Source organism: Sesamum indicum, linkage group LG13 (genome assembly GCF_026168435.1).
Source record: "Sesamum indicum cultivar Baizhima isolate 11 linkage group LG13, ASM2616843v1, whole genome shotgun sequence".
Taxonomy (NCBI): Eukaryota; Viridiplantae; Streptophyta; class Magnoliopsida; order Lamiales; family Pedaliaceae; genus Sesamum; species Sesamum indicum.
In genome coordinates this window covers 6,397,636-6,424,850 of record NC_142669.1, presented here as the reverse complement: position 1 = coordinate 6,424,850, position 27,215 = coordinate 6,397,636, and the positions used below count along the sequence as shown (strand labels likewise).

The following is a 27,215-nucleotide window of genomic DNA, read 5'->3' as shown; positions in this document are numbered from 1 at the left end:
TTCCATATCGCGATATTCAACATGGAAGACTACTAGTGGGGCTGCATATGTTAGGACCCCTAGTATTCTCATCTGTATCGTCAAGTAAGTTCAAAGCATCAAATGTATTATAAATAACCACTGCCTTACCCCTCTCATTGTGTGAGGAGACTTCATGTTCAGTCTGATCTGCACCTTCCTCTCGTCTCGTAACTTCTTCCACCTCAACTACAATCTCGTGATTCAATTGTCTTTCTTCAGGATCTGCTGGAGTGGGAATGTGGACTTTTGGCACATATACCTTCACCGGGGGTTTTTTTTGTTTCTGAGGTTTAGTCAACGTACACTCCTTTGCCGAATGTCCCAATGTCATGCAGTCTGTGCATTTTGGGGGAAGCCATTCATACTCGACATCTACCTTGCATGGGGTTTCCCCTCCATCTTCATCCGGCGTCATTATAATAATATGTTTCCTCAATGTCTGTGTAACATCAATCATCACGCATACAGGAGCGAAGTCCAGTCTCGTGCATGCTCGCGTAATCGCATCTGGGTAGAGAGGCTTGCCCACCCCACTCGCAACAGTACTCAATCCTTTTGTCGTCCAGAATTCCATTGGAAGGTGTTGCATTTTTATCCAGACAGGCACTTGCGTATGCTTCAATTTTCTCATAGCCATACCTGGTTCCCACTTTTGCAATACAATCGGCTGTCCCTGGAATAGCCACGGTCCTCCTTCAATGACTTCCTCCATATCAATTACAGATTTAAATCGGAAGAAAAAGAATCCATTAGTATTCGCTGTGACCTCTCGTAGTGCCGGCCAAACCGAAAAGGCAAACTCCTTCAAATGATGATAGTATGGTCGTTTCCCCAAAAAATAACCCACTGCCATAGTTTCCCATCTTTTGGCTCCATCTCGCACAGTATCTAATGAAGGACGAACTACAACCTCCCCATTTTGCATCGTTGGGACAATGTATGATAGCGTTTTACGCGACGAATTGTTGAACGCAACGGTAATTTTATCATCAACATTCATTTGTGAATTAGTGTGCAGAGGAATATTCCCAATGAACAAAGGAGAGGATGCTATCTTTTTTCCAAAGTTGTTGTTTTTTTCTACTACATTGCTGATGTCATGCCCTATGTCAGCAACAATGACATCATCAACAGTGTCAGCGCTTACATCAGCGGAGTCAAAGCTTACATCAGCAGGGTCAACGCTTACAACAGCAAGGTCAATGCTTACATCAGCAGCTGCATCAGCATGAATCTGCGCCACCTTGCTGTTCGCCGGAATCGCGTCTTTCACCGGCCGGACTACTGTAGATCTGGTCGGAAATGTCGCAGGTCCTGTGCCAACCCGTGTATTCGCCGGTTCCGCCTCTGTTCGGCCATCAATGTCGCCGGAAATAACGCTTCTCGACGAGAAAGCCCCATCCCTCAACGCAGCGCTGTTTCCGTTCGCCTGTACACCAACCGCCGGCCGGGTTATCGTCCTCAAAGCCTTGCGTATCCCCCTTACCAGTGGTGGTTCAGTTAGCGGCGCCGGTTCCGGAAACAGATTCGCGGCCGGCTGCTTCCCAAAACGCGTCTCCCATTTCCGTTTCAACTCCTCAAGCGCCGTTAATGAATCGTGGTCTCCGGCATCAATAACTACACGAGCTAATCGGATAAACTCAGCCATATTGAACGTACCTGTTCGCCGTTCGCCATTGCTGCTCGATGAAGGTGCGCCGCCAAACCCTAGTTTCGGGCGGCGCATCAAATCTCAATCTGCTCCATGGTTTTCGTTCAGATTTGCGCCGTCAAACCCTAGATTAGGGTGTCGCACTAGGTCTTCGTCTTCCACGTCCAAGATTGGATCTTTTTCGATGGGTATTACTCCTTCACCCTCGCCATTTGTACGGTTGTCGTCTGCCATAGCCACAGCCTCCATAACAGTAGCCGTCACTTCGTCTTCCTCAGCCGACTTTTCGGCTTCCACGGGCGTCGTTTCATCTTCGTGGGCGGCGCAAAACCCTAATTCTGAAAGTGACGAACCAGGGCCTAAATCAACTGCTTTTCCGCCGGAAATGATTCCCTTGCCATCCTTATCACCATGCCAGCATAGGAGAGTATCAGAATCGCCATTAATCTCCTCGATCCGAACCTCCATCAATGGAGGATTTGCGGTTTTATCATGTATTTGGCCGAAAACTTGCCCACGCCGGACTGTCTCTTGCCGGAAACCATCATCGTCAACCCCCTCGTCGTCGGCCGCCTCATCGCCGTCGTTCCCATGGCTGCCGGCCGGAATATTTTGGACTTGGGGTTTAGTGTGTGAAATCGAAGGTGTGCGGGTGTGTGAAAGAGAATTGAGAGAAAATTGAGAGTCCATTTTTTGTTTGGGTCCCAGGAGCTGCTTAACATCATTGAGAAGAGGCTCGATGTAATTGAGGTGGAGTATAAAGTCAAAAGTGAACCAACACTGGGATCTGATCATAGCTGCAGTGAAGTGTTGGGATGCATAGCATTACTGATCATTGAGGACATTAGACAGCGAATCCATAGCATCCCACTATCTAGATCAGTCAGTACACATGCTTTATTTCGATTATGGCGAATCCCTTGGCCTGTCGAGGGATAAACCATTTTGTGACCATATTGCTGTACTGTACCAATATTACTCAATGAAACTTACTTTTACCGAAAAAAAAAAGTGTTGGGATGCAAAGGCGATGCTTTTTAGATTCGGCAAACATGAGATGTGTCCTACACTTGAAGAAGTACATCGAATTTTGGAGATATCCCGTAATGTCCTTTTTCTACCTAGAGAAGGACGACCTCAAGAGAGCAGACGACCAGTAGAAGTAGGTGCTCCATATCCTTCCTGCTGCGTAGGTATAAGGTAATTCACAGTGCTAGCAGATCAGGTATTCGAGGAATCCTCCATAGATAGATGGATAGAGGTTCTGGATCACTCATTTCAGGCTTCGACAGAAACTCTAACTTCTGAGACTGGGTGCCCTTGCTCCGGATAATAAGGGTTATCGATCGGCATCGAAGTATCCTTTCACTCTCATGCTTTCATAGGAAAAGATTATCTGGACTGGTCACCCGCGTGCTAAAGCATGGTCTATATGGTAAAAAAAAGGGTTTCCTCCTAGTGAATTCTTCATCTATGGATTTTCCCGCATTATTATATAAATAAACATGTATCGTCCAGGCTCTATGTAATTGCGCTCGACTGAAAGGTTTGAAGATGCTCGACTGACGGAAGTAGCTCAATTGATAACGAGGGGGGCTAGGCGGTGTAGTTTACTTTTCTATAGGTAGATAGGATCGATGTAATTGAGCTCGACTGATAAGGAGAGGAGCGAAAGAAACTCTACTTCCTAAATGATTGATCGATTTCCCGCTCTCTCTATCTCCAACTCAGTCAACTCTTAAGTGTAGGTAGCAAGGTAGCTCAACCGATAGGGTACTGAAGACACGTAGCGAGTAGAGAGGAGCGAAGTAACTCATACGACAGGTATAGGGTCAATGAAATTGATAGAAGCAGGCAACCAATCTCCAATATCGGGTATTGACAAAATACCCCTTTTTGGTAGGGACCTCGGGTCAGGAACGTGAGTGAGGGTAGGATATGGTATCCCGAGAAGGAAAGCTTTTTATTGTAAAGGGCGTGAAGCGAAAAGATCTTGAGTCAGCTGAATGTGCAATGGAAGGTCTTTCGGAGAGGACATCGGGTACAGCATGAACAGTGAGCCAAAGCAGGGGTTCGTGTTATGCCTGCCTGCCTTGAGTCGAAGCTAATCAATATTCAACACCTAAAGAGAATTGATATATTGTTTTTGTTCCGTGTAGTATCTGATTGAACCTTCCCAACTAGTTCTATTCTTCGCATTGAAGAAAGATTGATATCAACCGTTAGAAGCTTTATTTCTTTAAGAAAATTATGGTTGATCCGTCGGATTTTCGCCTTCAATGACCTATTGTAGGAGGTGGCCTTCCCAAGGCCAGAGGACTGGTGACAACAGTACCATAAATGCCGGTTTTTACAGCAGAGCAGACCAGGAATTCTATCGGAAATTGGGTGTCAATTGGGATCTGAGAGTTGTGAACAAGTCATACGAGTGGGTTGAGAAGGCAGTTGTCTTTAGGCCGGAGCTTAGGAACTGGCAATCATCGGTTAGGGATGGTTTGTTGGAGGCTGGTGTTGATCCCTATAACGGGTTTAGTTTGGTAGGCACTAAGACTGGTTGCTCTACCTTTGATGGTTCGGGGAGGAGGCATAGTGCAGCCGATCTGCTCAATTATGAAAATCCTGTGAATATTAAAGTGGCTGTCTATGCAAGTGTTGAAAGAATTCTTTCAGCCTCTTCTTTGCCTTATTCTGGATCGAAGCAATCGGCAATGAAGCAGCTCCAATGTCATACCTTTTGCCTCCACTGCTCGCTCTGTTTTCATTCGGAACCTAGCTTCACCACTCTATCTCACTGCGGCTACCCTGATGGAGAAGATTACTGGGCCACTCTCTGCAGGTTCACTCTGGTTGGCATCTACGGATGTCAGGGTGAACCCAATTGTGCACTTCAATTACTCGAACCGTCGAAGATTTTTCATTAGAAAACTAAAAAGAATGGTTCATATAGAAAGAATTTACACCGATGTATCCTATCTTCTTGCTTCCTGTCCCCCTTCACACTCCCCGGCATTCATCCAAGAAGGCTAATCCTGAGGAAGGCAAGTCGAACAACCAAATGATTTAGGAGTTCCGGAAATATCAGATTCATTCCCAAAGAAAGAGAAGGGCTTTCTTCAGAAAGGAGACAGGAATAGGACCGATGGGAGGGAACTGGCTTGCTACCCTTTGATTGACTTGCTTTCCTCCTGGCTTTCTTGCCTGGAATGACTTCCCGAAGGAAAGGACTTAGCGCTTGAAACTCCTAGCTCAACTAGCGCTTCGCGCCTTGGCAGGGTAGAAGGACTAATTCAGTCTATTGGGCCCTAGAGGAGCTATAGACTCTAGTTAGTCAGTTTCCCCGCTACTCCTTTGTCTTGGAGGAAGGGAAGATAATGACATTGAAAGAACAGCGTATTCTTGGCAAGATCCGATCTCCAATAGCCATAGAAGAATGTTAGGAAGGATATATCTTATCAATGTCACTTTTTCACAATCGCTGATCGAAAGAGTGCAACCATGGCAAGCAAGACGCGAATAGAGTTGTCTTTCACAACAGGGGAGAATACTTCTAAGAAGTCCACACCCTCTCTCTGACTATAGCCCTTTGCAACCAAGCGTGCGAGGAAAGGGACGCCACCCTTCAAAGGCTACGCTCCTGAAAGCCTTTAAAACTACCGCAATTCGAGTCAAGCCTATGTGACCAATGCACTTATGCTGCCTTCACTCAAAAGAAAGCACTTTCAAAGAAGCTCGGGACGAGAGGGTATCGGTATCAATGAGAACACCACTGTTTAGAAAGATAGCAGCCAGTTCAACTAAAGAGCTCATTATCTCTATCCCACTTCGAACTCCAAGTGTGTTGCGCATTGGAATTTTCATTTCACCAGAAAGAGATTCAGATCAAGAGAGTAAAGTGACTTTGGGGCTTGGCTAGACTGCTTTCATTTCACAGGCTAAAAGGTAGAGGTGAACACCCGGAATCAAGTACGCGTACGCGTTCCAGCCTGAGGAAAGCTACATGCCTTCTTTCCAACGTCAGCCTTCTGGTTCATGAGCATAAAGCTGCTTTTCACATCCTCCAGCAGCTAACAGTCTCCTACGTCATTTCGTGAATTTCATCAATCCATAAAGCGGGTTTCGTGGAGGGGATCCATCTCTTTTTGAATGTAGGGGGAAGCTATAAATACCTTTCTTTTGTCTAGGCTGTTGTGAAGTTATTCCTTATGAACTGAGAAAGTGGGATGGGTCCAGCGGAACAAACATTGATGGTCGGATCCCTCTAGTTGCATTCCTTTGTTGAGAGTAGCATGTCTAGTATTCCTGGTTCAATTTAGACTTTCCCTATACTATTGTTTGCGAGAAGTCACTCCTCCGGTCATCCTTAGGAAAACATAATTGCCATCTCCGATGCATACATCCATAAAAGCATGCCTTTTCCATCGGATTAGCTTGGCTACTCGGCTCTAGTAAGACTTCTAACTCGAATGCGTCCCCCCCTTCGGAGATTTCTGTTGATCTTATGCTGTCTAAGCTTTGTTTTCTTTTCTTCCTGGCTTCCCACAATAAAAATCTTTGGATTGCACACTATCTAATTACATTAAGAAGAAAGTACACCATCCAAAGCAAAAAAGAGAGAAAAATCTAAGACTTTAAAACAAAGTCAGCGTCTTTCAGAACCTACAAATCCACCTATTTTTTGGTGGAAATCTATTAAATAATCAGTTTGGCTGGGGGGATGGTCGATCCATTAAGGATTTCTCGGTGCGATTCCCTTGGTAGCAGAAAAGAAGGGGCTAAGTCATCTTGCTTATTTGGTGAATTGAGTTTAGAAGCTTGGTTGTCTGGAAGTTGAATCAGAAGCATCGAATGAAAGGTTCTTTCCAAGACCATCTGCTATTGAATCAGCTGATGTTTTTTTTGGGTAAATGTAAGTTTCATTAGGTAAAAAAAAGTAGTACAGTACAACAATGTGATCATCAGTTGGTTTCTCCCTCGTCAGGCCAAGGGATACGCCATAGTCTATATAAAGTTCGTGTACTGACTGATGTAGGTAAGCTAATGCTAAGGATTCGCTGTCTAATATCCTCAACTATCAATAATGCCATGGTGCTCGTTGTCCTCTCGGTGTTCTCAAATCGTCTCAAGTTTCTCTCCCTCCAAATGTGGTAAACACATGCTGCTAATAGTGCTCGATAAGACATGTTAACAATGTGTTTACCTCTCCATTTCTGGGAAGCCCCAGTCAACATCCGTTTGCCAGTCTCTATTGGGCCAGGAAAATCGTACCATTCTTCGTATTGCTGAAATCAGCTGCTGTTGCCGGGCAAGGTTCTATCTTTTCCTTGTAGTCCATGGGTTTGGAAGCTCATTCCTTGGATGGATCAGAACTGATGCAAAGGATAGTCTCTGTAAGAAGGACCAAAGCGCACAAGCAAGACTGAAATAACCTACTGATTCTTGCCAGTCATAACAACCAGAACGGGTTAGCCTTCGTTTGCCCCATTGGCAAAGTCATAAGTAGTGGTGAATTCCTGTCACTAAATTATAAGTGCTTTCCATAGTTCAATAGAGAAAAGAGAGAAGAGCAGGCCAATTGAATTTCCTTTACTTTCGGAGTAATTAGACTCATTGATTTCATTACACGACTTAAGAGAGTTAGACTAAGTCTCGATAAAATTTTTATATTTACGAGGGTCTAATCTAAGCAAAGGAGTGCCCGATTGAGCTAAGTTCCAACGCTAGTAAAGGATAGACTTAGCCAAATAATGTCTTTCACGAGATTCAATGTTATGTGCTTGGTTGCGATCCTTCGATCCCATTTTTATGGAAGGCTACGAAGTAGATAAGCTGCCAACCTCCTGAATTGAGGCTTCTGTAGGTAGAGTTTCCTGCGTTCGACTTTGAGTTGGATTTTTTGTTTATAAAAGTTGTTACTAGTTCCGACTCCCCGGTTTAGGCCTGGTAATTGGTAGTTATAAGGTATCGGTGTCGCTACTAACTATAAGTAATTTCCTGCGAAGGGAAGCGGGAAAGACAAGGTTTAGAATCTTGGTCTCAGGTGCAGATGAATAGCTAAGGTTTCAACTACATCCGCTCTAGGCGGAGATGTTCGAAGTTCCTAAATGACTGGGTCTACTTAGGCAGAATCCCCTCTCTACCTTTCGACTCGGGGTCTTCTAAGGTGCTATATGCATTGTTGCAATCGATGCTATTTCTTTCAAAGATCCTATCTTCTCTTCTTACTCGGTAATACCTGGTTGTTCGAGGAAATCCTTGTCGTGGTTTCCCAAGTGTTTTGATTTCCTAACCAAGGATAGGCGACTCCGGATCTGAGATTGTACTAGACTGAGCTGCCATAGTTCTTGAACTAGGGTATCTATTGGTTTATTGTTAAAGGATCTGCTTCCTTGTGCTCTTATTGCATTCTCCCAGAAAACAAGGGGGATTCTAGTTTCTACGGGTTGGTTAGAACAAAAAAAGAAAAATACCAACACTAATGGGGGTGAACCCAATAGGAGCTCGAAACCGCCATAAGGGTTTCACAACGAGTCCATCGAAACGAAGTCAATTTCATTATAGTAGTAACACTGATTGCCACTTATGCCTTCTTAGCCGTGTCGTGAAAGTCCTTTGCTCAAGTGAAGTGATCAAGGAAAAAGGGATCTTTTACCCTTACCGTTCCGAGGGTGAAGAGAAGAGTTCTTCTCACTCGTATTTGCTAGTGGTGAATGATATCTATATTTATGGTCGTTAGCGCCTACATTTTCATCGTTTGCTATTGAGTCTCATCCCCCTTTCTATCTTTCTTTGCGTAACCGCCCCTTGATTGGGCGTATGTAAATGCCCGGTAGTATGAGCGACTTCCTCTTAGAATGATCACTAGCATTACCTATTGAAGACTTTCTTATCCACAAAGGACTCTCTTTCACGACGACTCCCCCTAATACCTCTTTTCACTCGGCAGTCTGTCAGAGTTAGCGCTTTGGCTCTTATTTCTTTCTATTTTTTTTATATATGAAATTACTCCGGATTGAAAGCCTTTATTTCTAGATGACTTTTCGCTCTTTACTAGGATAATCCAAAAGAGAATTCCACCTTTGTAAAGTCTATTGAAAGTGAAAATTACGCCTTTATTCTAGTTGCTATTGGATTTGAACCCTAGCTTAGCACCCCCTCTTGTTATTATTTATTAGGGATATACTACCCGTTTAATCTTGATTCTCCTTTACAGACCTGCAGACCTTACATACGCAATTCCTCGATTCATTAACGAGCAAGAGAATAGCTATTCTTTCGCACCTTCTGAACTGGGCACCTTTATGACATCAAGGCAACTCCAACTACCGGAAACAGCCGTTACATTAGCTCGAACATTCGAGTAGAGATGAAAAGGACTGCCCTTTCGTAAGGAGATGGTGGTGGATAGAAGAGCAAGCTGAGTTCAGGCTGAGTTTAACCGACTATGGGCCTACTATCCAAATCGATCATCACTTTCTTAGCGATCAAAAGATGGAATTTCTTTGTCCAAGCCTTCCTGAGCGTCAAGCCACTCAAGTTAGAGGAACGGTTTTCCACTTTTTTTTGGGTAAGTGTAATTTTCATTAAGAAGAAAGTATAGTACAACAGTGTCCCTCATTAGGCGCTTCCCTCGACAGGCCAAGGGATACGCCACAGTCTATACAAAGCACATGTGCTAATAGAGCTAGGAAGCTTAATACTGAGTATACGTTGCCGAACATCTTCTACTATTAAGTTGGCCACTACACTCGGGGGCCTCTCCTCGTGCTCAAAACGTCTCAGATTTCTCTCCCTCCAAATATGGTATACACACGATCCAAGCAGGCATCGGTAGGATATATTGATGATGTGCTTCCCACGCCATTTTCTTGCACCCCATTCAACATCACTGACCCAATCCCGATTAGGCCACTGGAATCGTACAATGCGCCGAATACTACTGAGGCATCTTCTACTAAATCTACAATGGAAAAACAGGTGGTTATGTGACTCCACCATGTCTTCATAGCACAGCACGCAGCACCCAAGATGGGAAAGCCATGGTTTATCCGTCGTTGCGAGCTTCTCCAGGATAGCTAGCCAAAGGATAAACAAATGTCGCGGGATCTTTAAAGAACCCGAAAGTAGTGAAATCCAACCTACTTTCGGTCCTGCTGGTATCATAGCCCGATAGAACTCCTGGGTAGTGGGTTTCCCACTCGAGCCTTTCCATATAATACGATCTGTACCCCCATGGATCCGAGGCAGCACGTGTGTAATCTCCACGCATTCCATGTCCGTGATCAATGGCCAGTGCCAATGACCCTCACAGATAACCGAGCTTAGCATGGTAGACTCATGCAATCCCAGACTGTTGGGTCCCCGCGGAAATCTGTCATGGAGGGGCCCAAGGTGATGCCAGGGATCCTTCCATAAGAAAAAATCACTTCTATCACCAATGTGATATTCCACCACTAAGCGTAACCAGCCTCTCAACCTCAACATTTTTCTCCATCCCCATGGTCCACGATTCTCCGGAATAGTCCATATCGAATCATCTCGTAGTCTGCCATGCCGCAGCCACTCGACCCAAATAGAAGTCCTATCACATCGGATGACTTCACAGAGTTTTTTGCACATCAATGCTCGATTAAGAGTTCCCATATCCTTAAGGCCAAGGCCTCCCTCCTCCTTCGGTTTGCAAATCTCCTTCCATGCAACTTTAGGGTATCCACTATTTCCCGTACCTCTCCATAAGAAGGCTCGCAATCGCTTCTCAATGTTTCTAATGACCCCTTTTGGCAAAATAAATGATGAAGCCCAATAGACACCCATAGCCACAAGAACAGACTTAATGATTTGTACCCTGCCAGCATATGACAGTGCCAATCCCTCCCAACCATTGATCCGTGTATCGATCTTACTCAGTAATGGTTGGCAGTCGGCGATAGATAATCGAGAAGAGATCAATGGTAGACCCATATACCTCATCGGTAAGTGGCCTTCCTAAAACCCCAACACCGCAAGTAGCTCCTCTCGTATATTCTGGGCTGATCGGGATATGATGATGTGGCTTTTTTCAACATTGAGGCGTAACCCCGACCAATCAGCAAATCTATCTAATCCGGATTTGAAGACCCGAACAGATGGAGTATTGGCCCGGCAGAATAGGAGTAAGTCATCAGCAAACCCCAGTTGGAAGATTCTAAGATCGTCACACTTCCAATGGAATGCGAAGTTCATGTCCTGCTCGATCAGCTGTAGTATTCCCATATGTAGAACCTCCATCACAAGGACGAAGAGATATGGTGATAAGGGGTCGCCCTATCGAAGCCCTCTGGCACCCGCAAAATATCCATGTGGCTTTCCGTTCATCCCCACCGAAAAGGAAGGTGAACTGATACACTCCTCAACCCATCGACTGAAAGTCTCTAGGAAACTGAAAAGCTGAAGCACCGATAGCAGCAAATCCCATTCGATAGTGTCATACGCCTTCCGAATGTCAACTTTCAAAGCACATCTCGGTGGGAGTCGGGCCTGATTGTAACCAGTGAAGAGTGTGCTAACATAACATTATCCCCTATGCTCCGGCCAGGGACAAACGCTGCCTGGCAGGGGCTGATAATCTTGTCCAATATCACACTCAATTTTTGGACAATAAGTTTAGCAATGATTTTATAAAGTACGTTACAGCAGGAGATAGGGCGAAAATCTGCAACAGATGTGGGAGAGTGTACCTTGGGGATAACCGTCAATATTGTGCTATTAATCTGTTTAAGAAGCTTCCCCGTAGAAAAGAAATCCAGTACTGCCTTTGTTATCTCCTGTCCCACCACCAGCCATGCTTTTTTATAGAATCCTGATGAATACCCATCAGGTCCAGGTGCTCTATCCTCGCTGATGTCAAAAACAGCTTTTTTTATATCCTCTGCACTGAATGGTTCAAGTAGGTGGCCTGCCTCCTCAGTTGTTATGATATGCCTCGCCCAAGGTCGAAGAAACCGAAGGTCCATCACCCTCTGACGCCTGTCTCCCCCTAGTAAGGATTGATAATAGGAGATAAATTCATGTATGACTGCATTTGGTTCCGTAATTGTAATTCCTTGGGCATCATTAATTTGCATGATCCGTCTAGCAGTCCTTCTTTGGGCAATTTTACGAAAGAACACTCTGGAGCACTGGTCACCACCCTTCATCCATTCCATCTTTGCCCTCTGCTGCAGCATGATCCTCTCCAATTCGGCCGCCTTAGCATACACAAGCCGACTGCAGTGCTCCAACAGAAGAATAAGCTCATCCTATCTGTTCGAGCTTACCAGCACTTGGGCCTGCTCCAGGAACCCCCTTGCCAACTCAACATTGTGAGAAAGATCCCCTTTATTTCTCCTCTGTTCTCGAAAAATAGGTTTGAGTGCCTTGAGTTTGCGGGTGACTGAGAACATAGGCACTCCCACTATTTGTTGCTGCCATATACTCTGCAAGCTAGGAATATAATCTAGTGATAGAGTAAGGAAGTTGTCAAACCGGAACATACCTCCAAATCGCTGCTAATTATCCCCATTAACCACCATCGGTGAGTGATCCGATGTCCGTGGAGTGAGGCATTGGTAGAATACTGATGGAAACCGCAAAGTCCATGTATCATTGGTTAGCATACGATCAAGTCGCTTCCACAGGTTGCAAGGGCTAGCACTACGATTATGCCATGTGTACCATTCACCCTCCATCGGTAGTGGCAAAAGCGCAGTATTCTGTAGGCACGTATTAAATTCCTCCATCGCCACTCTTATATCTCCCGACGTACCACATACCTCACTGAGATCCCTGACTACATTGAAGTCACCTCCAACCAGCCAGGGAATATTAATGCATTGGACAGCTAAGGATTCTAGAGAGGCCCATAATTCTTGCCTATCAGAGACCTCAGTAGCACCATACACAATAGTAATATCAACATACTCTTGTAATGCTCTAATAGTGACACGGCAGTGTATAAACTGGTTTCCCACCTCAATAATATCCACATCAGTATAGTTATAATCCCAAGCAATCCATATCCGATTTCCAATATTGTCATAATCCATAAACCATTTCCAATGAGGTATCAAAAATGATTGTATACTAGCACAGTTATTAATGCGAACACGTGTTTCTTGGAGACCAATAAAGTGTAACCTGAACTCAGCAATGATATCCTTGACAGCTAGCTGATGATCCCTCTTGTTCAGGCCACGTACGTTCCATATGGCAAGGTTTAACATGGGTCCCCAGGTACGGGGTTGCTTCGCTTAGGACCCCTTGATGAACCTACTGCACTATCAAGTAATTGTAGCGCATCGAAAGAGTTATACGTAACAATCTCTTTACCTCTCTCTTCCCGACTGGGTCCCGCTGCAGTTGGACGGGTACCACGGTCTTCTGTCTGCTTCGCCACAGTGTCAGGTGTTGGGTGGTCTCTTGTTCTTTCAGTCACCATTGGGCCTCGCAGTGCTCCCACTTTGGGTACATACACATTAACCGGTGGTTTGATAGATTTGGGTTTGTTGACAGTGCACTCCTTGGCTGAGTGTCCCAATGTCATACAGCTGGTGCATCTCGGGGGTAGCTATCATACTCCACATCAACTTTGCACGGTACTTCTCCTCCTTCCTCATCAGGTGTCATAATAATAATGTGCTTTGGCATTTTCGAATTCACATCCAGCATAACGCATACATGAGCGAAATCCAGTCTCGTGCATGCTCTCGTGATCGCATCTGGGTATAAAGGTTTACCCACTCCACTAGCCACTATGCTGAGTCCCTCCTCCGTCCACAACTCCACCGGAAGGTGGCGCAATTTGACCCAGACAGGAACCTGTGTATGTTTAAGTTTCCTCAGTACCATTCCCGGCTCCCATTTTTGAAGAACAATAGGCTACCCCTGAAATAGCCACGGCCCTCCTTCAATAATATCTTCCATATCTGCAACTGACTTAAACTGGAAGAAAAAGAAACCGTTAGTAGTACCAGTTGCCTCTCTTAACCCCGGCCAAACTGATAACGCATATTCCTTCAAATGGTGAAAGTACGGGCGTTTCCCCAAAAAGTATCCGACCGCGGTAGTTTTCCAGCGCTTAGACCCATTTCTGATAGACTCTAACATCGGTCTTACATCCAATCTTTGCGCCAAGTCAGCCGCTGAGTTGGGCTCCACGTCATCGTCCACATCCCCAGATCCGATCGCCACCTCACTGTCCACGTCTCTCGCTGGCGGTTCAGTTAGAAAACACATTCGCTCTTTTACTAGGATAATCATGTGCTGGTTGAGTTCCAGTCCCACCAGCTTGATAGCTAACTATTTAGCCACCGAACTGAAATGAACTGCCAGATCGACCAAGTGAGAAAACACTTAGAAAGCGCTTCTGCTCCTGGGCATTGATTGGAGCCGCTAGCAAACACTTCTCCTCTCCCCCACCAAAAAAAGGGGATCCCATGCCTCCCCTCCAACACTTTATGGTCGCTTCCTATGGAATCGGAGGCGACTGAAGTACTACCTTCTTTTCTGTTGCATGATGCTAACGAAACCGAAACCCCGGATGGCACTCTGTCTTGTGTGCTCAGAGGAACTCCAACAACCAACTATACTTTCTCTTTCACACTCCATAGCTCTAGCTCTAAGACGAGGATTTGGTTATTAACTCGAAGAGGTGCCCGTGGACCGGCGAGCACTAAATGTCATCTTCTACAGGAGCCGGAAAGAACTGCTTGATGGAGCGCTCAAGGGATGCACCACCATCCTCAAATGAAGTTCTAAAAACCTCTTTCAGTAATGAAGGTAGTTTTGTAGGCTTTGTAAGCTCATCCCCGTGTTCACAGAAGATTTGAGCAGGACATGCAATTCACCTATCATTTGAAGTGTGAGAGTTCCAAGGTTTTCCAGATGGGATTTGCAGATGACCTACTTCTTTTCTGTCGAGCTGACTTTGACTCCATCAGAGTCTTCAAGGAGGGATTGGACTGGTTTGCGGAGGTGTCGGGCCTTAGGCTGAATGTTCAAAAAAGCCACTTAATCATATCCCGTTCGGCTCAAGAATTGAAAGATCAGATGTTGGAGATTTGGGCTTCCAAGAGGGGCATCTACCGATGAGGTATCTGGGTCTCCCCTTAATCTCTTCTAGACTGTCTATCTCTGACTGTCAGCCTCTTATTTCAAAAATCGATGCATGCATTACTGGATGGGAAGGGATTTCGTTATCATATGCTGGGCGGGTACAAATCATCAAATCCGTACTTTCAACATTGAGCTTATACTGGGTATCTGCATTCATACTACCTAAGAAAGTTATCAATGAAATTGAGAAGAGGTTGAGGAATTTCCTATGGAAGGGTACGACGTCTAGTGGCTACGCCAAGGTAGCCTGGAAAGATGTGTGTCGACCGACAGATGAGGGGGGACTCGGGTTCAAGGACATCTCTACCTTGAATCACGCATTAATGAGCAAGAAATTATGTGATGTTATCCGGTGTGACATGACATCCATTTGGGTTCAATGGCTTTACCAAGACCGATTACGGGACACATCAATTTGGACTGTCCGTGAACATGGAGGTTCTTGGGGATGGCGGAAAGTGCTCAGGCTCCGTCCTTTTCTTCGCTCTATTGTGGATTACCAGATTGGAAATGGAGATAGATTCTTTGTTTGGCAGGACCCGTGGCATCACTTGGGTCCACTTATTGAGCGGTTCCCTCGTGGTCCACGTCATCTTAGACTTGAAGAATCTGCAAAACTCAGTTCGATGATTTCAGCAGGAGAGTGGCAATGGCCTACCATCACGGACTTCGAATGTTTGGAGATCACACATAACCTACCGCTTATTCTTGGAGGTGAGGATCGGGTGGTGTGGAGATGTGACAAAGGGAAACCTACTACTCAGGCCCTCTACCGATTATTTGATCCCCCCGAGCCGAAAGTAGGATGGTCTTCACTACTTTCAGGCTCCTTGAAGATTCCTCGTCATTCGTTCATCTTATGGCTCGCAATCCTTGGCAAACTACCTACCGCGGACAAATCATGGCTATCTCACCTGGGGGTATGCATATTGTGCGATGAGGGAGCTACAGAATCTCATTCACATTTATTCTTCCAATGCAGATTTAGTCGTCAATGAGATTCGCAGATGGATTCGTTTTCACTGGCCTAACAGGGATTAGGCAACAGATATTGAATGGGCGACGCGGTTATGGAGAGGTAAGCACATTATTTATAGCGCTTACTGTACACTACTTGCATCGTGTGTCTACCACATATGGAGGGAGAGAAATTTGAGGAGATTTGAACACACTGAGCGGACACCGGCCACATTGAGTATCCTAATTGTCGATGACGTCAGGCAGAGGATTCTTAGCGTTGATTTAACTTCGTCAGTCAGTACACGAGCATTGTATAGATTATGGCGTATCCCTTGGGTTGAGGGAGAAACCATTTGATGATCACATGTTGTACTGTACCATTACTCTTTATTAATGAAATTTACATTTACCCAAAAAATAAACCCACCATCCCTAGCTGGAAAGTCTCATTGAGTTCCCAGCTTGGCCTACACTACGATCATTAGAACTCTCTCCAATCGGTTCAAAGCCGCAGATCAAGGTTGTTGTGCTTTCTCTTTGTCCAGAAGACTAAGTAGTTGACGAGGTCTCATTTCCTGACTACTAAAAGGCAACAAGCCTTGTTTGTTGCCAGTCTCGCATAGCGAAGAAGGGACTTGTCTCATTGAATTTCTTACTTGCGGAAGGAATGAAAAGGTATTCGACTAAGACGGGGACGGATAGAAGGCACGTAGCTCAGCTCATAGGACTTCCGGGCGAGGAAAGCTTAAACTGGAACGAACTATTCGACAAAGAAAGCTAGACTAGACTTCGCAGTTGAGGTTCTCAGAGATGCTTCCACAACCGCATCCGCATATCCTCGATACAAGATTGACTTTGACATCGCTCGTGCCACACAAATGGAAATTACTTCACTCGATTGAAGGCTCGCTCCTAGCTTTTGTAGAAAGGGCTTGACCACTTTTCCGGGGAATGAGAACAATTGATATGCTTCCTTTTCGTTTACGGAGAGAAATGCTCCCGCTTCTTTCTTTTTTTGCGCCTTGGTCCGTAGTAGGAGAAGTTATTCTATATGGGGTTCGTCATGACCAATTTCTCCTTAGACTTGGAGCGGAGAATGCGGCCTTACGAAGAGGCGACAGGTGTGAAGCGATCTAGTACTAAACGGCTAACTTACGTCACAGAAGATTCCCTTTTGGATAAGCTGATTACCTATTAAAGCTTGTTTAAGGTGGGTTAAGCCTATAGAAAACTTGACTTGTACGATCCCCCCATACCCCTTCCTATTTATTAGGACAATCCCACCCGCAATTCTAGATTAGACGGACTGGGCCTACTAAAGAATTCCTAAAAGCGAGGGGCGTAGCGGAGAGACTGGGTAGACTAACTATTCGCCCAAATCAGGCATGAAGACTGAAAGCCCTAAGAATTCAGTGAACACGGGATGAGAGACTGCTGCAGTGAAAGATTCCGCCGTAGAGGAGCCCGACCTTTAAACTATAGTGATAATGGCCTCTTCCTCCTCTTATGGAAGAGATAGTCCGTACCTCCTCGGTTCACTCCATATATGTAGTTCGTTCTCCTCGTATGTAGCTCGTACCTTTGTTTGTAAAGTGTATTTAACTCGTTCTCTCTTGGTCGAGCTTCTATGCCCCTTTACTAATCTTAGTCAAGCCGCTAATCCCTACAAGGGGCCGGAGCTTGGAGGAAGAGATCGGAAGAAGGCTGGACGTGAGCATGAGATCGGTTCTATTAAGGATTCGTACCCCACCTATCTTTGGACAGCCCCACCATCTGGACCTCTTTCAGAACTTTTTATTCTCTATTTTTTGAGTTCTGCCTTTCTTTGACTTTGTATAGAGTCTGACAAGTAACTGCTCCACCTTTCCTATCTATTCCCTCGGGCAAGGATTCGGATTATGAACCGTGATGAAAATCAGTTTCATTGCTCACTAGAACTGGATTCGAGTTTAGTTCCAGGGCGCTTATCAAACGGATTTATTTTCTTTGTAGTACTATGGGCTTGCCTTCTTCTCTGTATGGAAACTTGCTTGCCCGCGTAAGCAGCGACGGGAAAGAAGAATGGCGTTTATTCGGAGAGTGTGAGTGACGATTCCATTCCTGCTAAGCTAAACTGAAACTGCGTCGTCTCAGCCATCAGGTAAGACTTTTCAACCCTTTCAGTAACTAGTCATAATTGCACATGTAAACCAGAATAAGCAGTAGAGGTTTTTTGCAAGCTGCTTGTTCCATTTCAGCACTCCCCGTGTTCCGTTAAGGAGTACCGTTTGGTAATAATCCAAGCTCGTCCTTGGAGAGCCTAGCCAGAGAGAGTCTCCCATCTGTTGACTAGGAAAGCGGCTCTTGACGTCCTTACGGTTGAACGGGAAATAGGGAAAGAATGACGATCAATCCCTCATAGGAGCTCGGAGAAAGATAGCTATAATATATTCTATTATTAATGGGTGAAAGGCGGGTGAACTAGTCAAGAACGAGAGTCCATAGTGCGCTTCAGAGAGTGAAAGACCGGGGAAAGAGGCCTAGCTTCGGAAGTAGTAAACCGATACGTACAGGGCGATAAGGGATTAATACCTTTGCAAAGCAAGTAGTAACCGGTGGAAAGAGCGTACTGTAATAAGAAAGGTACCTTCGCTTCGGTTCATCCGCAAGAACAGCAGGATCGCTAGGCACGAAAGCAGAAGGAAAAGAGTTTAGTCATTGTCAGTGACAAATGTCCTTTCCTTGGACATAATTCTTCGATATAACCCATCTTTCATCACATGAATGCTTTTCTTGCCTATCGCCCGCTATATGGTTTCTAAACAACCCTGCCTCCTAACTTTACTGGACTAGCTCTCTGAGGGGCATTCCGGTGAGTGAATTCCCCCTCTCATTCATTCTCTAACAACATTCCTCTTCTGGAAAGCAGCCAAGAGGGAGATTCAATGAACAGGATTACTTTCCCGACAGACAGAAAGAGAAGGAAGCCCTATATAGGTATAGGTGGCTTCATATAGCACTCTTTAAGAGTAGAATAAAAGGAAGGCAGAGGGCGGGGGAGCAGATGGACTAAGACGAAGAAAACGAAGCCGAAGCTCACCTTGAGAAAGTGGAAGCTAAGTCAGTTCCAATAAATATGTAATCCATATAAATGATGTTATCGGGGAGAAGAAGTGTGTTGTAAATGTAATGACCCTTGACACTCCTATACCTCCGATGGAGAAGGCAAGATGGAGCAAGGGATTCAGGATGAAATTGCCTTGACCCAGAGTCGAGAGCTTTCAAGGAGCTGTGTTTATTGTAGGGGAAAGGGTGAAAAACCAATCATATTAGGGGTCTGAAACACCCATCAGGTTAGATCAAGGAGGGTTGGTGTGGCAACTAAGGTTCTGAAAGAACTCACATTCTTCGGACTCGCCCTTCGGAGAATCATGAAAAAACATGGGAGACTTTGAGTACCCCAGGGGCTTGAATGGGGGCAAAGGCCGCTACGCCCCTTAAGCCTTACCTAAGAAAAGAGACCTAGAGTAAGAAAAGGAAGCCTCATAGACGTGTCCTTTCCTCTGTTCAGTTGTTGTTCTGATTGGTTTACGAATCAATCAAAGGAGACTAAGAAACTACAAGAAAGCAAGTGCATTCTGCCGGTCGGATTGACTAAACCAAATGCAAGAATCAAGAAGGCGATCGATAAGGCCCAAACTTCTGTCTTTAGCGCAAATGTGAGCTTCCCCCTCATCTTACTTCCCGCCACCAGGAGGGATTGATACCAAGCTCCAAGCAAGACCCGACGACACCGATAGGGATAGATGACATGAATGAAGAATCCGATCTTTCCGTATCGGTTTGAGAGTTTAGCTAGTGAGAGGACCTAACTAGACTTGACATAGCATGGGCCCGGCTTGAAGCCTGAAATCAAGCCAGAAGAGAAGTGTCGGTGGGAAAGAATAATAGGTTCGTAAGGCCGGCAAGACGAACCGATACGCTATGGCATGAATCCCCTGCCAAGACAACTATATAGTGACTATTCAAAGCCGTCCGTAGTAGGTCTTCCAATTTCTCATTAGCACCCCTGGGTACATAATCTAAGAAGGTCTATTCTGAACTACAATACTGAAAGAAACCTTCCACCAGAACAGCTGCATAGCTGGCTGGAAATGCTCACCTGAAGTGATTAGCTTTCTTTCCGGCATGTCTACTTTCTTAGCTTACAATGGAAAGGGCATAGATAAATGCTATTAGACTGGAATAACTTAAAAGCGTCATCCTCTGGCTTACCCCCTTTCCCTATTTCTTAGCATTTTCAGATCCCTTAGCATCTTCAGACCTTGGCGAGGAATCTCCGAACCTTGGCTTTTTGGTCGATCATATTCGGGCTTATCCCCCAACGCCAATACCCAAACCTTTCCGTCATAGTCTTTGCCGAGCGGTATTTAGCCTCAGTTTTGACTCTTATTCCTTTCCCTACGAAAGAGAATAGGGAGAAGTCCTGTTTAGGCTTTAAAGAAGGGCTTAAGGGTTGGTTTAAAGAGAATAAGGGTCGATGTAATTGAGGTGGTGTAAGATTTGGTCCATGCCTTCTTGGGATTGACTTCCATTTCATTTAGGTCCCCTAAGAGATTGACTTTCTTACGACTAGTTGGCTCTCGGTACTCACCATTGATCCTATACAGTCGAGTTTTCTTTCCTTTCTCCGGGAGTTCCAATCTAGCAGTCCTTTAGGCTAGTACAAGCTATCCGGTTTTAAGCCTTGATAGAAGTCCTCTAGGATCGGCAGGGCTAAATAGGATTCCTTCTCAGCTTGGCAGTTGCGTCCGCTCAAGCCAGCAATGTCAACATCCAATGAGTTAGTGCTTTCTTCTTGAAAGATTTCCCTTGGGATCCCCTCTCCTCGGTCTGAAGGTAGCTTGCTTCCTATCGCTCAGACAGCTGCACCTCTTCATTCTATGCTGCATGATAAGATTCTCTTCTCTCCACCCTCTGGTTCGACCGAAGGGGAATAGAATTAGCGCCATAAGCGAGACTGGGTAGAATGCCAGTAGCTCACAAGCGTAAAGGGATGTTCCACAGAGAACAGAGACTCAGTGGCTAACTGGTGAAATCAAAGAATGTTTAGTAAATTTCCAGCTTTGAATGCTTGGAAATCACACATACCTTACCTACTATACATGGAGGGGAGGACCGCATTATTTGGAGGTTCAAGCATGGGCAACCTACAACCCAGGCACTGTATAGGTTATTTGACCCACCAGGACAGAAAGTAGACTGGTCTTCACTACTTTCGGTATCTCTCAAGATTCCACGACATCTATTCATCTTATGGCTTGCTATCCAATGCAAGTTGGCCACGACGGACAAACCATGGCTTGCCCATCTTGGCCCTTGTGCTTTATGCGACGAAGGAGCGACAGAAACACATGGACACCTATCTTTCAGTGCAGATTTAGTCGACAGTGTCTCACAGCAATTCGGAGAGAGATACGGTTTTCTTGGCCCAATGGTGACTGGCCTATGGACATTCGATGGGCTTCACGGAAATGGAGGGGTAAACACATTATCAATATGTCCTATCATGCATTATTAGCAGCATGTGTTTACCACATTTGGAAGGAGAGAAATCTTAGACGATTCGAGCACACCGAGAGAACACCCAATATGATATGGTATTGACCATGGGTGGCCCGATCTTTACGGCGTAGGCTAGAAATGGATAAAGTGGTTCGTGACCTGAGGAATGTAAATAGTCAACCACGTTATATGAATGTGACCTACTACTTAGAACATTCAACCAACCACGAGCATGAGTAAACCAATCCACACAACGACACACTTGGGTCGAGCACAAATTGGAGGCTATGTGAATTTGAATCACCAATCTAATAGACTAGATTGACAAAGCAAAGGTTTCACAAAAGCTAAAACAAGTGTATAACTCTCCAAAGTAAGAGAACACTCAATATTTTATAAACTAGATCAATTCTTGAATATTTCGATTGTGTCCCGCATGCATGGCTGGTATGTGTCTTTTATAGGCCTAAAACACTTCCAAATTAACCTTTCATATCCCCAAGTGACTCCTTGGTGGACGTACATTCAATACTTGGTCAAAAATAACTAAAAACTATGCATTCTTGGTCAAAACCGAGTAAAACCCATGCATGACCATGTGAATCCGAGAATTGGTGTATAAATGCACTTTGAATGTAGTTGAAAGGTCTCTTTTGACCACATGGCTGCACTTGGACGAGTTGGGCTCCTATTGTGGGCTTCCTTGGGCTTGAATTAATGAAATTAAGCTCACATGTTGGGCCTCCGATTGTGACTTGATCCCATTAGCAAGGACTAAGTTTGATTGGGCTTGAATTACTTCTTGCATTCTCTTCAACCTTTCTCTTGTCATTGGCCCACTTCCAATGGCTAAATCTTGGTCCATTGGATCTTGAATTTCTTTTGCTTGTTGGACGCCCTCGATATTCCTATCATCCTCCTCTTCTTGAAAAGGAGTCGTCCTCGACTCTTCATTATCTGCATCATAAAAAGGAGAAAGATCAGAAACATTAAAAGTAGCACTTACTCCATACTGACCAGGTAAATCAAGTTTGTAAGAATTGTCATTAATTCTTTCAAGGACTCGGAATGGTCCATCCCCTCTTGGCATGAGCTTGGACTTCCTTTTGTCCGGAAACCTCTCTTTTCTAAGATGCAACCATACTAAGTCTCCCGGTTCAAAGATAACTCGTTTCCTTCCCTTGTTCGCTCGGTTCATGTACTGTTGAGTCATTCTCTCAATATTACTTTTGACCTTTTCATGGATTTGCTTGACAAATTTAGCACGTTTCTTTCCATCCATATTTACTCTCTCCTGCAAAGGCAAGGGAATTAAATCAATAGGTGCAAGAGGATTAAAACCATACACAATTTGAAAGGGTGAAAACTTAGTAGTGGAGTGGATGGCCCTATTGTACGCAAACTCGACATGCGGTAGACACTCTTCCCAACTCCTTAAGTTCTTTTTCACAATTGTTCTCAACAATGTCGAAAGTGTCCTATTGACCACCTCAGTTTGCCCATCGGTTTGTGGATGGCAAGCAGTAGAGAAAAGCAACTTAGTTCCAAGCTTGCCCCACAAAGTTTTCCAAAAGTAGCTAAGGAACTTGGCATCTCGATCGGACACTATAGTCCTTGGCATACCATGAAGCCTCACAATTTCCTGAAAGAAAAGATTAGCAATATTAGAGGCATCATCAACTTTATGGCATGCTATAAAGTGTGCCATTTTGGAAAACCTGTCTACAACAACAAAAATAGAATCTCTCCCCCTCTTAGACCTAGGTAATCCCAAAACAAAGTCCATTGAAATATCTTCCCAAGGTACACTAGGAATAGGGAGGGGCATGTACAATCCATGGGGATTAAGCTTTGACTTTGCCTTATGACAAACTATGCATTTTCCCACAAACTTTTCAACATCTCTACGCATCTTTGGCCAATAAAAGTGTTCGCTCAAGACTCCCAAAGTTTTAGAAATACCAAAGTGACCCATCAAACCCCCAGAATGTGCTTCCTTTAACAATAATGAACGAATAGAAGAATTAGGAACACAAAGCTGGTTGGCTCGAAATAAAAATCCATCATGCAAATAGAATTTGTCCCATCCAATGCTTGGGCTGCAATTTCCAAACACTTTACCAAAATCAACATCATTAGCATACAAATCTTTGATGAGCTCAAAACCAAGAATTTTAGCATCCATTATTGAAAGTAAAACATACCTTCTTGAAAGTGCATCAGCAACAATGTTCTCCTTACCTTTCTTGTGCTTGATCACATATGGAAATGACTCAATAAACTCTACCCACTTTGCATGTCGACGGCTAAGCTTGCTTTGACTTTTAATATACTTGAGTGCTTCATGATCAGAATGTATTACAAACTCTTTTGGCCACAAATAATGTTGCCAAGTTTCCAATACTCTAACCAATGCATAAAGCTCCTTGTCATATGTAGGGTAGTTAAGTGTTGGCCCACTTAATTTCTCACTGAAATATGCAACCGGCCTACCTCCTTGCATAAGAACTCCTCCTATGCCAATCCCACTTGCATCACATTCAATTTCAAAAGTCTTACCAAAGTCGGGAAGGGCTAGCAAAGGTGCATGGGTAAGCTTCTCTTTTATAGCTTGAAAGGCTTTCTCTTGTGTGTTTCCCCACTTGAATGGAACATTCTTCTTCGTTAACTCGTTCAATGGGGCTGCCATGGTGCTAAAGTCCTTCACAAATCGCCTATAAAAGCTTGCAAGGCCGTGAAAGCTCCTCACTTCTCCAATAGTGATGGGGGTTGGCCAATCTTGAATAGCTTTGACCTTTTCTTCGTCAACTGTGATTCCTTCACTACTTACAACAAAACCAAGGAAAATAACTTTGTTAGTGCAAAAGTCACACTTTTTCAAGTTTCCAAACAACCTTTCCTTTCTTAGAGCCTCTAGGACTTGTTTTAAATGTGTTACATGCTCTTCCAAAGTCCTACTATAAACAAGGATGTCATCAAAGTACACAACCACAAATTTGCCTATAAATGCACGCAAAACATGATTCATCAATCTCATAAATGTACTAGGTGCATTACTAGTCCAAATGGCATAACTAACCACTCATAAAGCCCATGTTTTGTTTTGAAAGCGGTTTTCCACTCATCTCCTTCTTTTATTCTAATTTGATGATAACCATTTTTTAAATCAATTTTAGAAAAGATAGTTGAACCATTTAACTCATCAAGCATATCGTCTATCCTAGGAATAGGGTGGCGATATCTTATCGTTATGTTGTTAATGGCTCGACAATCGACACACATCCGCCATGTGCCATCCTTCTTAGGTACGAGCAACACCGGAACTGCACAAGGACTAAGGCTCTCCTTCACATAACCTTTGGCCATCCATTCTTGGATTTGCCTTTGAATCTCTTTGGTTTCTTCGGGATTGGTACGGTATGCTGGGCGGTTTGGCAAGGATGCTCCCGGAATGAAGTCAATTTGATGTTCTATCCCTCGAATGGGTGGCAAACCTGGTGGCATCTCATCCGGAAAGACATCTTCATAATCCTGCAAAAGAGATGTAACAACACTAGGCAAAGAAGAGGTTAGGTCGTTAGAATTCAACATAGCCTCTTTGTACACAAGTACTATGAGGTTTTGTCGAGAAAACAAAGCTTCCTTGATTTCACTCTTCCTAGCAACTAGTAAACTCTCTTTCTCTTCTTTTTCCCTCTCCTTTTTCTTTCCTCTCGCAACTTTGCTTTCTTTTTCTCCCTCTTTTGAATCTTTCATTCTTTTTTCACTCTCATTTTCACTTTCTTCTTTTCCTTTCTCTTTCCTTTTCTCACACTCTCTTTTCTTTTCTCTCAAGATTTGATCTTGCAAAATTTGTTTTGGTGTCATCGGATTGAGAGTTATTGATTCTTCTCGAAGCACAAAAGAGTAACGATTTTGGAATCCATCATGTGTTACATGCCTATCAAACTGCCATGGTCTTCCCAACAGTATGTGGCATGCTTTCATTGGTACAACATCACATAAAACCTCATCCTTATATCTTCCAATTGAAAAAAATACCTTTACTTGCTTGGTCACCTTCAGCTCTCCACACTCATTCAACCATTGAAGCTTGTACGGGCGGTGGTGCTTGAAAGTAGGTAGACTTAATTTTTGAACCAATTCAGTACTTGCCACATTGCAACAACTTCCACCATCAATAATCATACTACATACCTTTCCATGAACTTGACAGCGTGTATGGAACAAGTTTTCTCTTTGGCAATTATCTTCCTCCAACATCTGGGCACTAAGGGTTCTTCTAGTAACAAGCAATTCTCCTTCTTCGGCATACTCTCCATCACCATCTTCTTTTGATGATTCCTCTTTGTCGGTGATTTCTTCCTCGGTTTCCAACTCTCCATGATTGTTGAAGATCATTGTACGTCGGTTAGGACACTCACTTGCTATGTGTCCTTTTCCTTGGCACTTGAAACACTTTATATCACGATTTCTTGAAGAATTGGGTTCAGGTTGTACCTTTTTGGTAGCAACTTTGTCATCATGTTTAGGATCTGTCTGCTTGAATCTTGATGTAGTAGGGGTGTCTTTCTTGGGGTTGTTCTTCCATGGACCGAATGCCGACGAGTTAGAAGTCTTCATCAAATGTCCTCTTCGCTTGAGTTGTTGTTCCACCTTGATGGCTTGGTGTACCATCTCTTCAAGTTCTACATAGTGGTGCATCTCCACAACATCGGCGATATCCCGATTGAGCCCATGCAAGAAACGAGCCATAGTTGCTTCATTGTCCTCTATAATGTTAGTTCGAATCATGGCAATCTCCATCTCCTTGTAGTACTCATCAACACTTTTAGAACCTTGAGTAAGACGTTGGAGATGGTTGTGAAGCTCACGACGATAATAGGATGGAACGAACCTTCTCCTCATGGTTGCTCTCATCTCTTCCCATGTTGTGATGGGACGTTCACCATTCCTAACCCGTTCCTTTTGCATCTGATCCCACCAAACAAGAGCATAATCAGTAAACTCAAGGGCTGCGAGTTTTACCTTTTTACTCTCCGAGTAGTTGTGGCATGAAAAAATTTGCTCGACACGCATCTCCCACTCTAAATACACTTCGGGATCACTCTTTCCTTTAAATGAAGGAATGGTGACCTTAACTCCTCCTAGGCCACCGTCTTCTTCTCTAGGTCGTCTCGGTCTATCTCTTGGCCGATTCAATCTTCTTGGCCGAATGTCCTCATATTCTTCTCCATCGCTTGGATCCTCCAAATACTCATTATAAATAGGGGGTTGAGGACGTGGATTTACAGCATGTCTTTGATTTGTAGCTCTTGGACCGGCTACTTGGTTCTCTACTTGATCCAATCTTTCATGAAGTCCTTCTAGTTTACGGTCAAGCAACTTCTCAAAGTGGCTTACTAAGGCTTGCATATGGAATGCATCGACCCCACCTTGCATCGTTTGTCCCGAGTTGTTGTCATCACTTGCTTGAGCAACTCCTTTATCTCGATTTTCCGCCATTTAGTAAAATGTGTTTTTTTTTGTGTTTTTATAGGAACCTCACCAAATTCTTGCCACACTCTTTTTTTCTCTCTTTATTTTTCCCCTCGTGTTTCACTCCTCACTTAATAGGCTCACACTTTTGGCTCTCAATAATAGTCTCACTTCACTCAACACTCTCTAATCTAAGCTCTTGTGAAACTCAATGCTTTATCTAGTGACTCAAACACAAATGCCAATTCTTTTCTCAACCAAGTATGCGTATGTGGACGCTTCACACTCACCCGTAGCTAGAGAAAGGTCTAAAGAAGTTCGGTATAACTGGGAAAATGAAGACAATTGGCTTACAAAGATAATAGCAAAGTAAAGTGATGAACGATTTGTTTTTTTGTTTCTATTTTTTTTTTTTGCTGCTCTCCTTTTTCTT

General features: G+C 44.2%; 2 protein-coding genes across 2 annotated transcripts; both read right to left on the bottom strand.

Annotated features, from left to right (window-relative positions):
• Positions 1–10,972: 10,972 nt before the first annotated feature.
• LOC148784440 (uncharacterized) lies at positions 10,973–12,909 on the bottom strand. The gene is made up of 3 exons (XM_088876829.1): positions 12,275–12,909; positions 11,386–11,914; positions 10,973–11,185 (listed from the first exon to the last, which is right to left on the bottom strand). Exons 1-3 carry the CDS (start codon positions 12,907–12,909, stop codon positions 10,973–10,975), a joined length of 1,377 nt encoding a protein of 458 aa, XP_088732955.1.
• Positions 12,910–20,741: 7,832 nt separating this feature from the next.
• Positions 20,742–26,809, bottom strand: LOC148784439 (uncharacterized). Its single transcript, XM_088876828.1, has 7 exons — positions 25,241–26,809; positions 24,583–24,835; positions 23,509–24,154; positions 22,606–23,373; positions 22,322–22,452; positions 22,038–22,261; positions 20,742–20,828 (listed from the first exon to the last, which is right to left on the bottom strand). The coding sequence occupies exons 1-7, from the start codon at positions 26,807–26,809 to the stop codon at positions 20,742–20,744; spliced, it is 3,678 nt and encodes a 1,225-aa protein (XP_088732954.1).
• Between the last annotated feature and the right edge of the window lie 406 nt (positions 26,810–27,215).

What these genes read in the sequence shown, in the direction of transcription:
- LOC148784440 (XM_088876829.1), bottom strand. Translation starts at nt 12,909, where the DNA reads ATGTTAAACCTTGCCATATGGAACGTACGTGGCCTGAACAAGAGGGAT. An exon ending in AATGATACATGGACTTTGCG is followed by an intron (nt 11,915 to 12,274) that starts GTTTCCATCAGT and finishes GGAGCACTGCAG; the next exon opens with TCGGCTTGTGTATGCTAAGG. An exon ending in TATTGACGGTTATCCCCAAG is followed by an intron (nt 11,186 to 11,385) that starts GTACACTCTCCC and finishes GGTTACAATCAG; the next exon opens with GCCCGACTCCCACCGAGATG.
- LOC148784439 (XM_088876828.1), bottom strand. Translation starts at nt 26,809, where the DNA reads ATGGCGGAAAATCGAGATAAAGGAGTTGCTCAAGCAAGTGATGACAAC. An exon ending in CATGGCAGTTTGATAGGCAT is followed by an intron (nt 24,836 to 25,240) that starts GTAACACATGAT and finishes TCTCTTTTGCAG; the next exon opens with GATTATGAAGATGTCTTTCC. An exon ending in GGATGGCACATGGCGGATGT is followed by an intron (nt 24,155 to 24,582) that starts GTGTCGATTGTC and finishes GCACTAACAAAG; the next exon opens with TTATTTTCCTTGGTTTTGTT.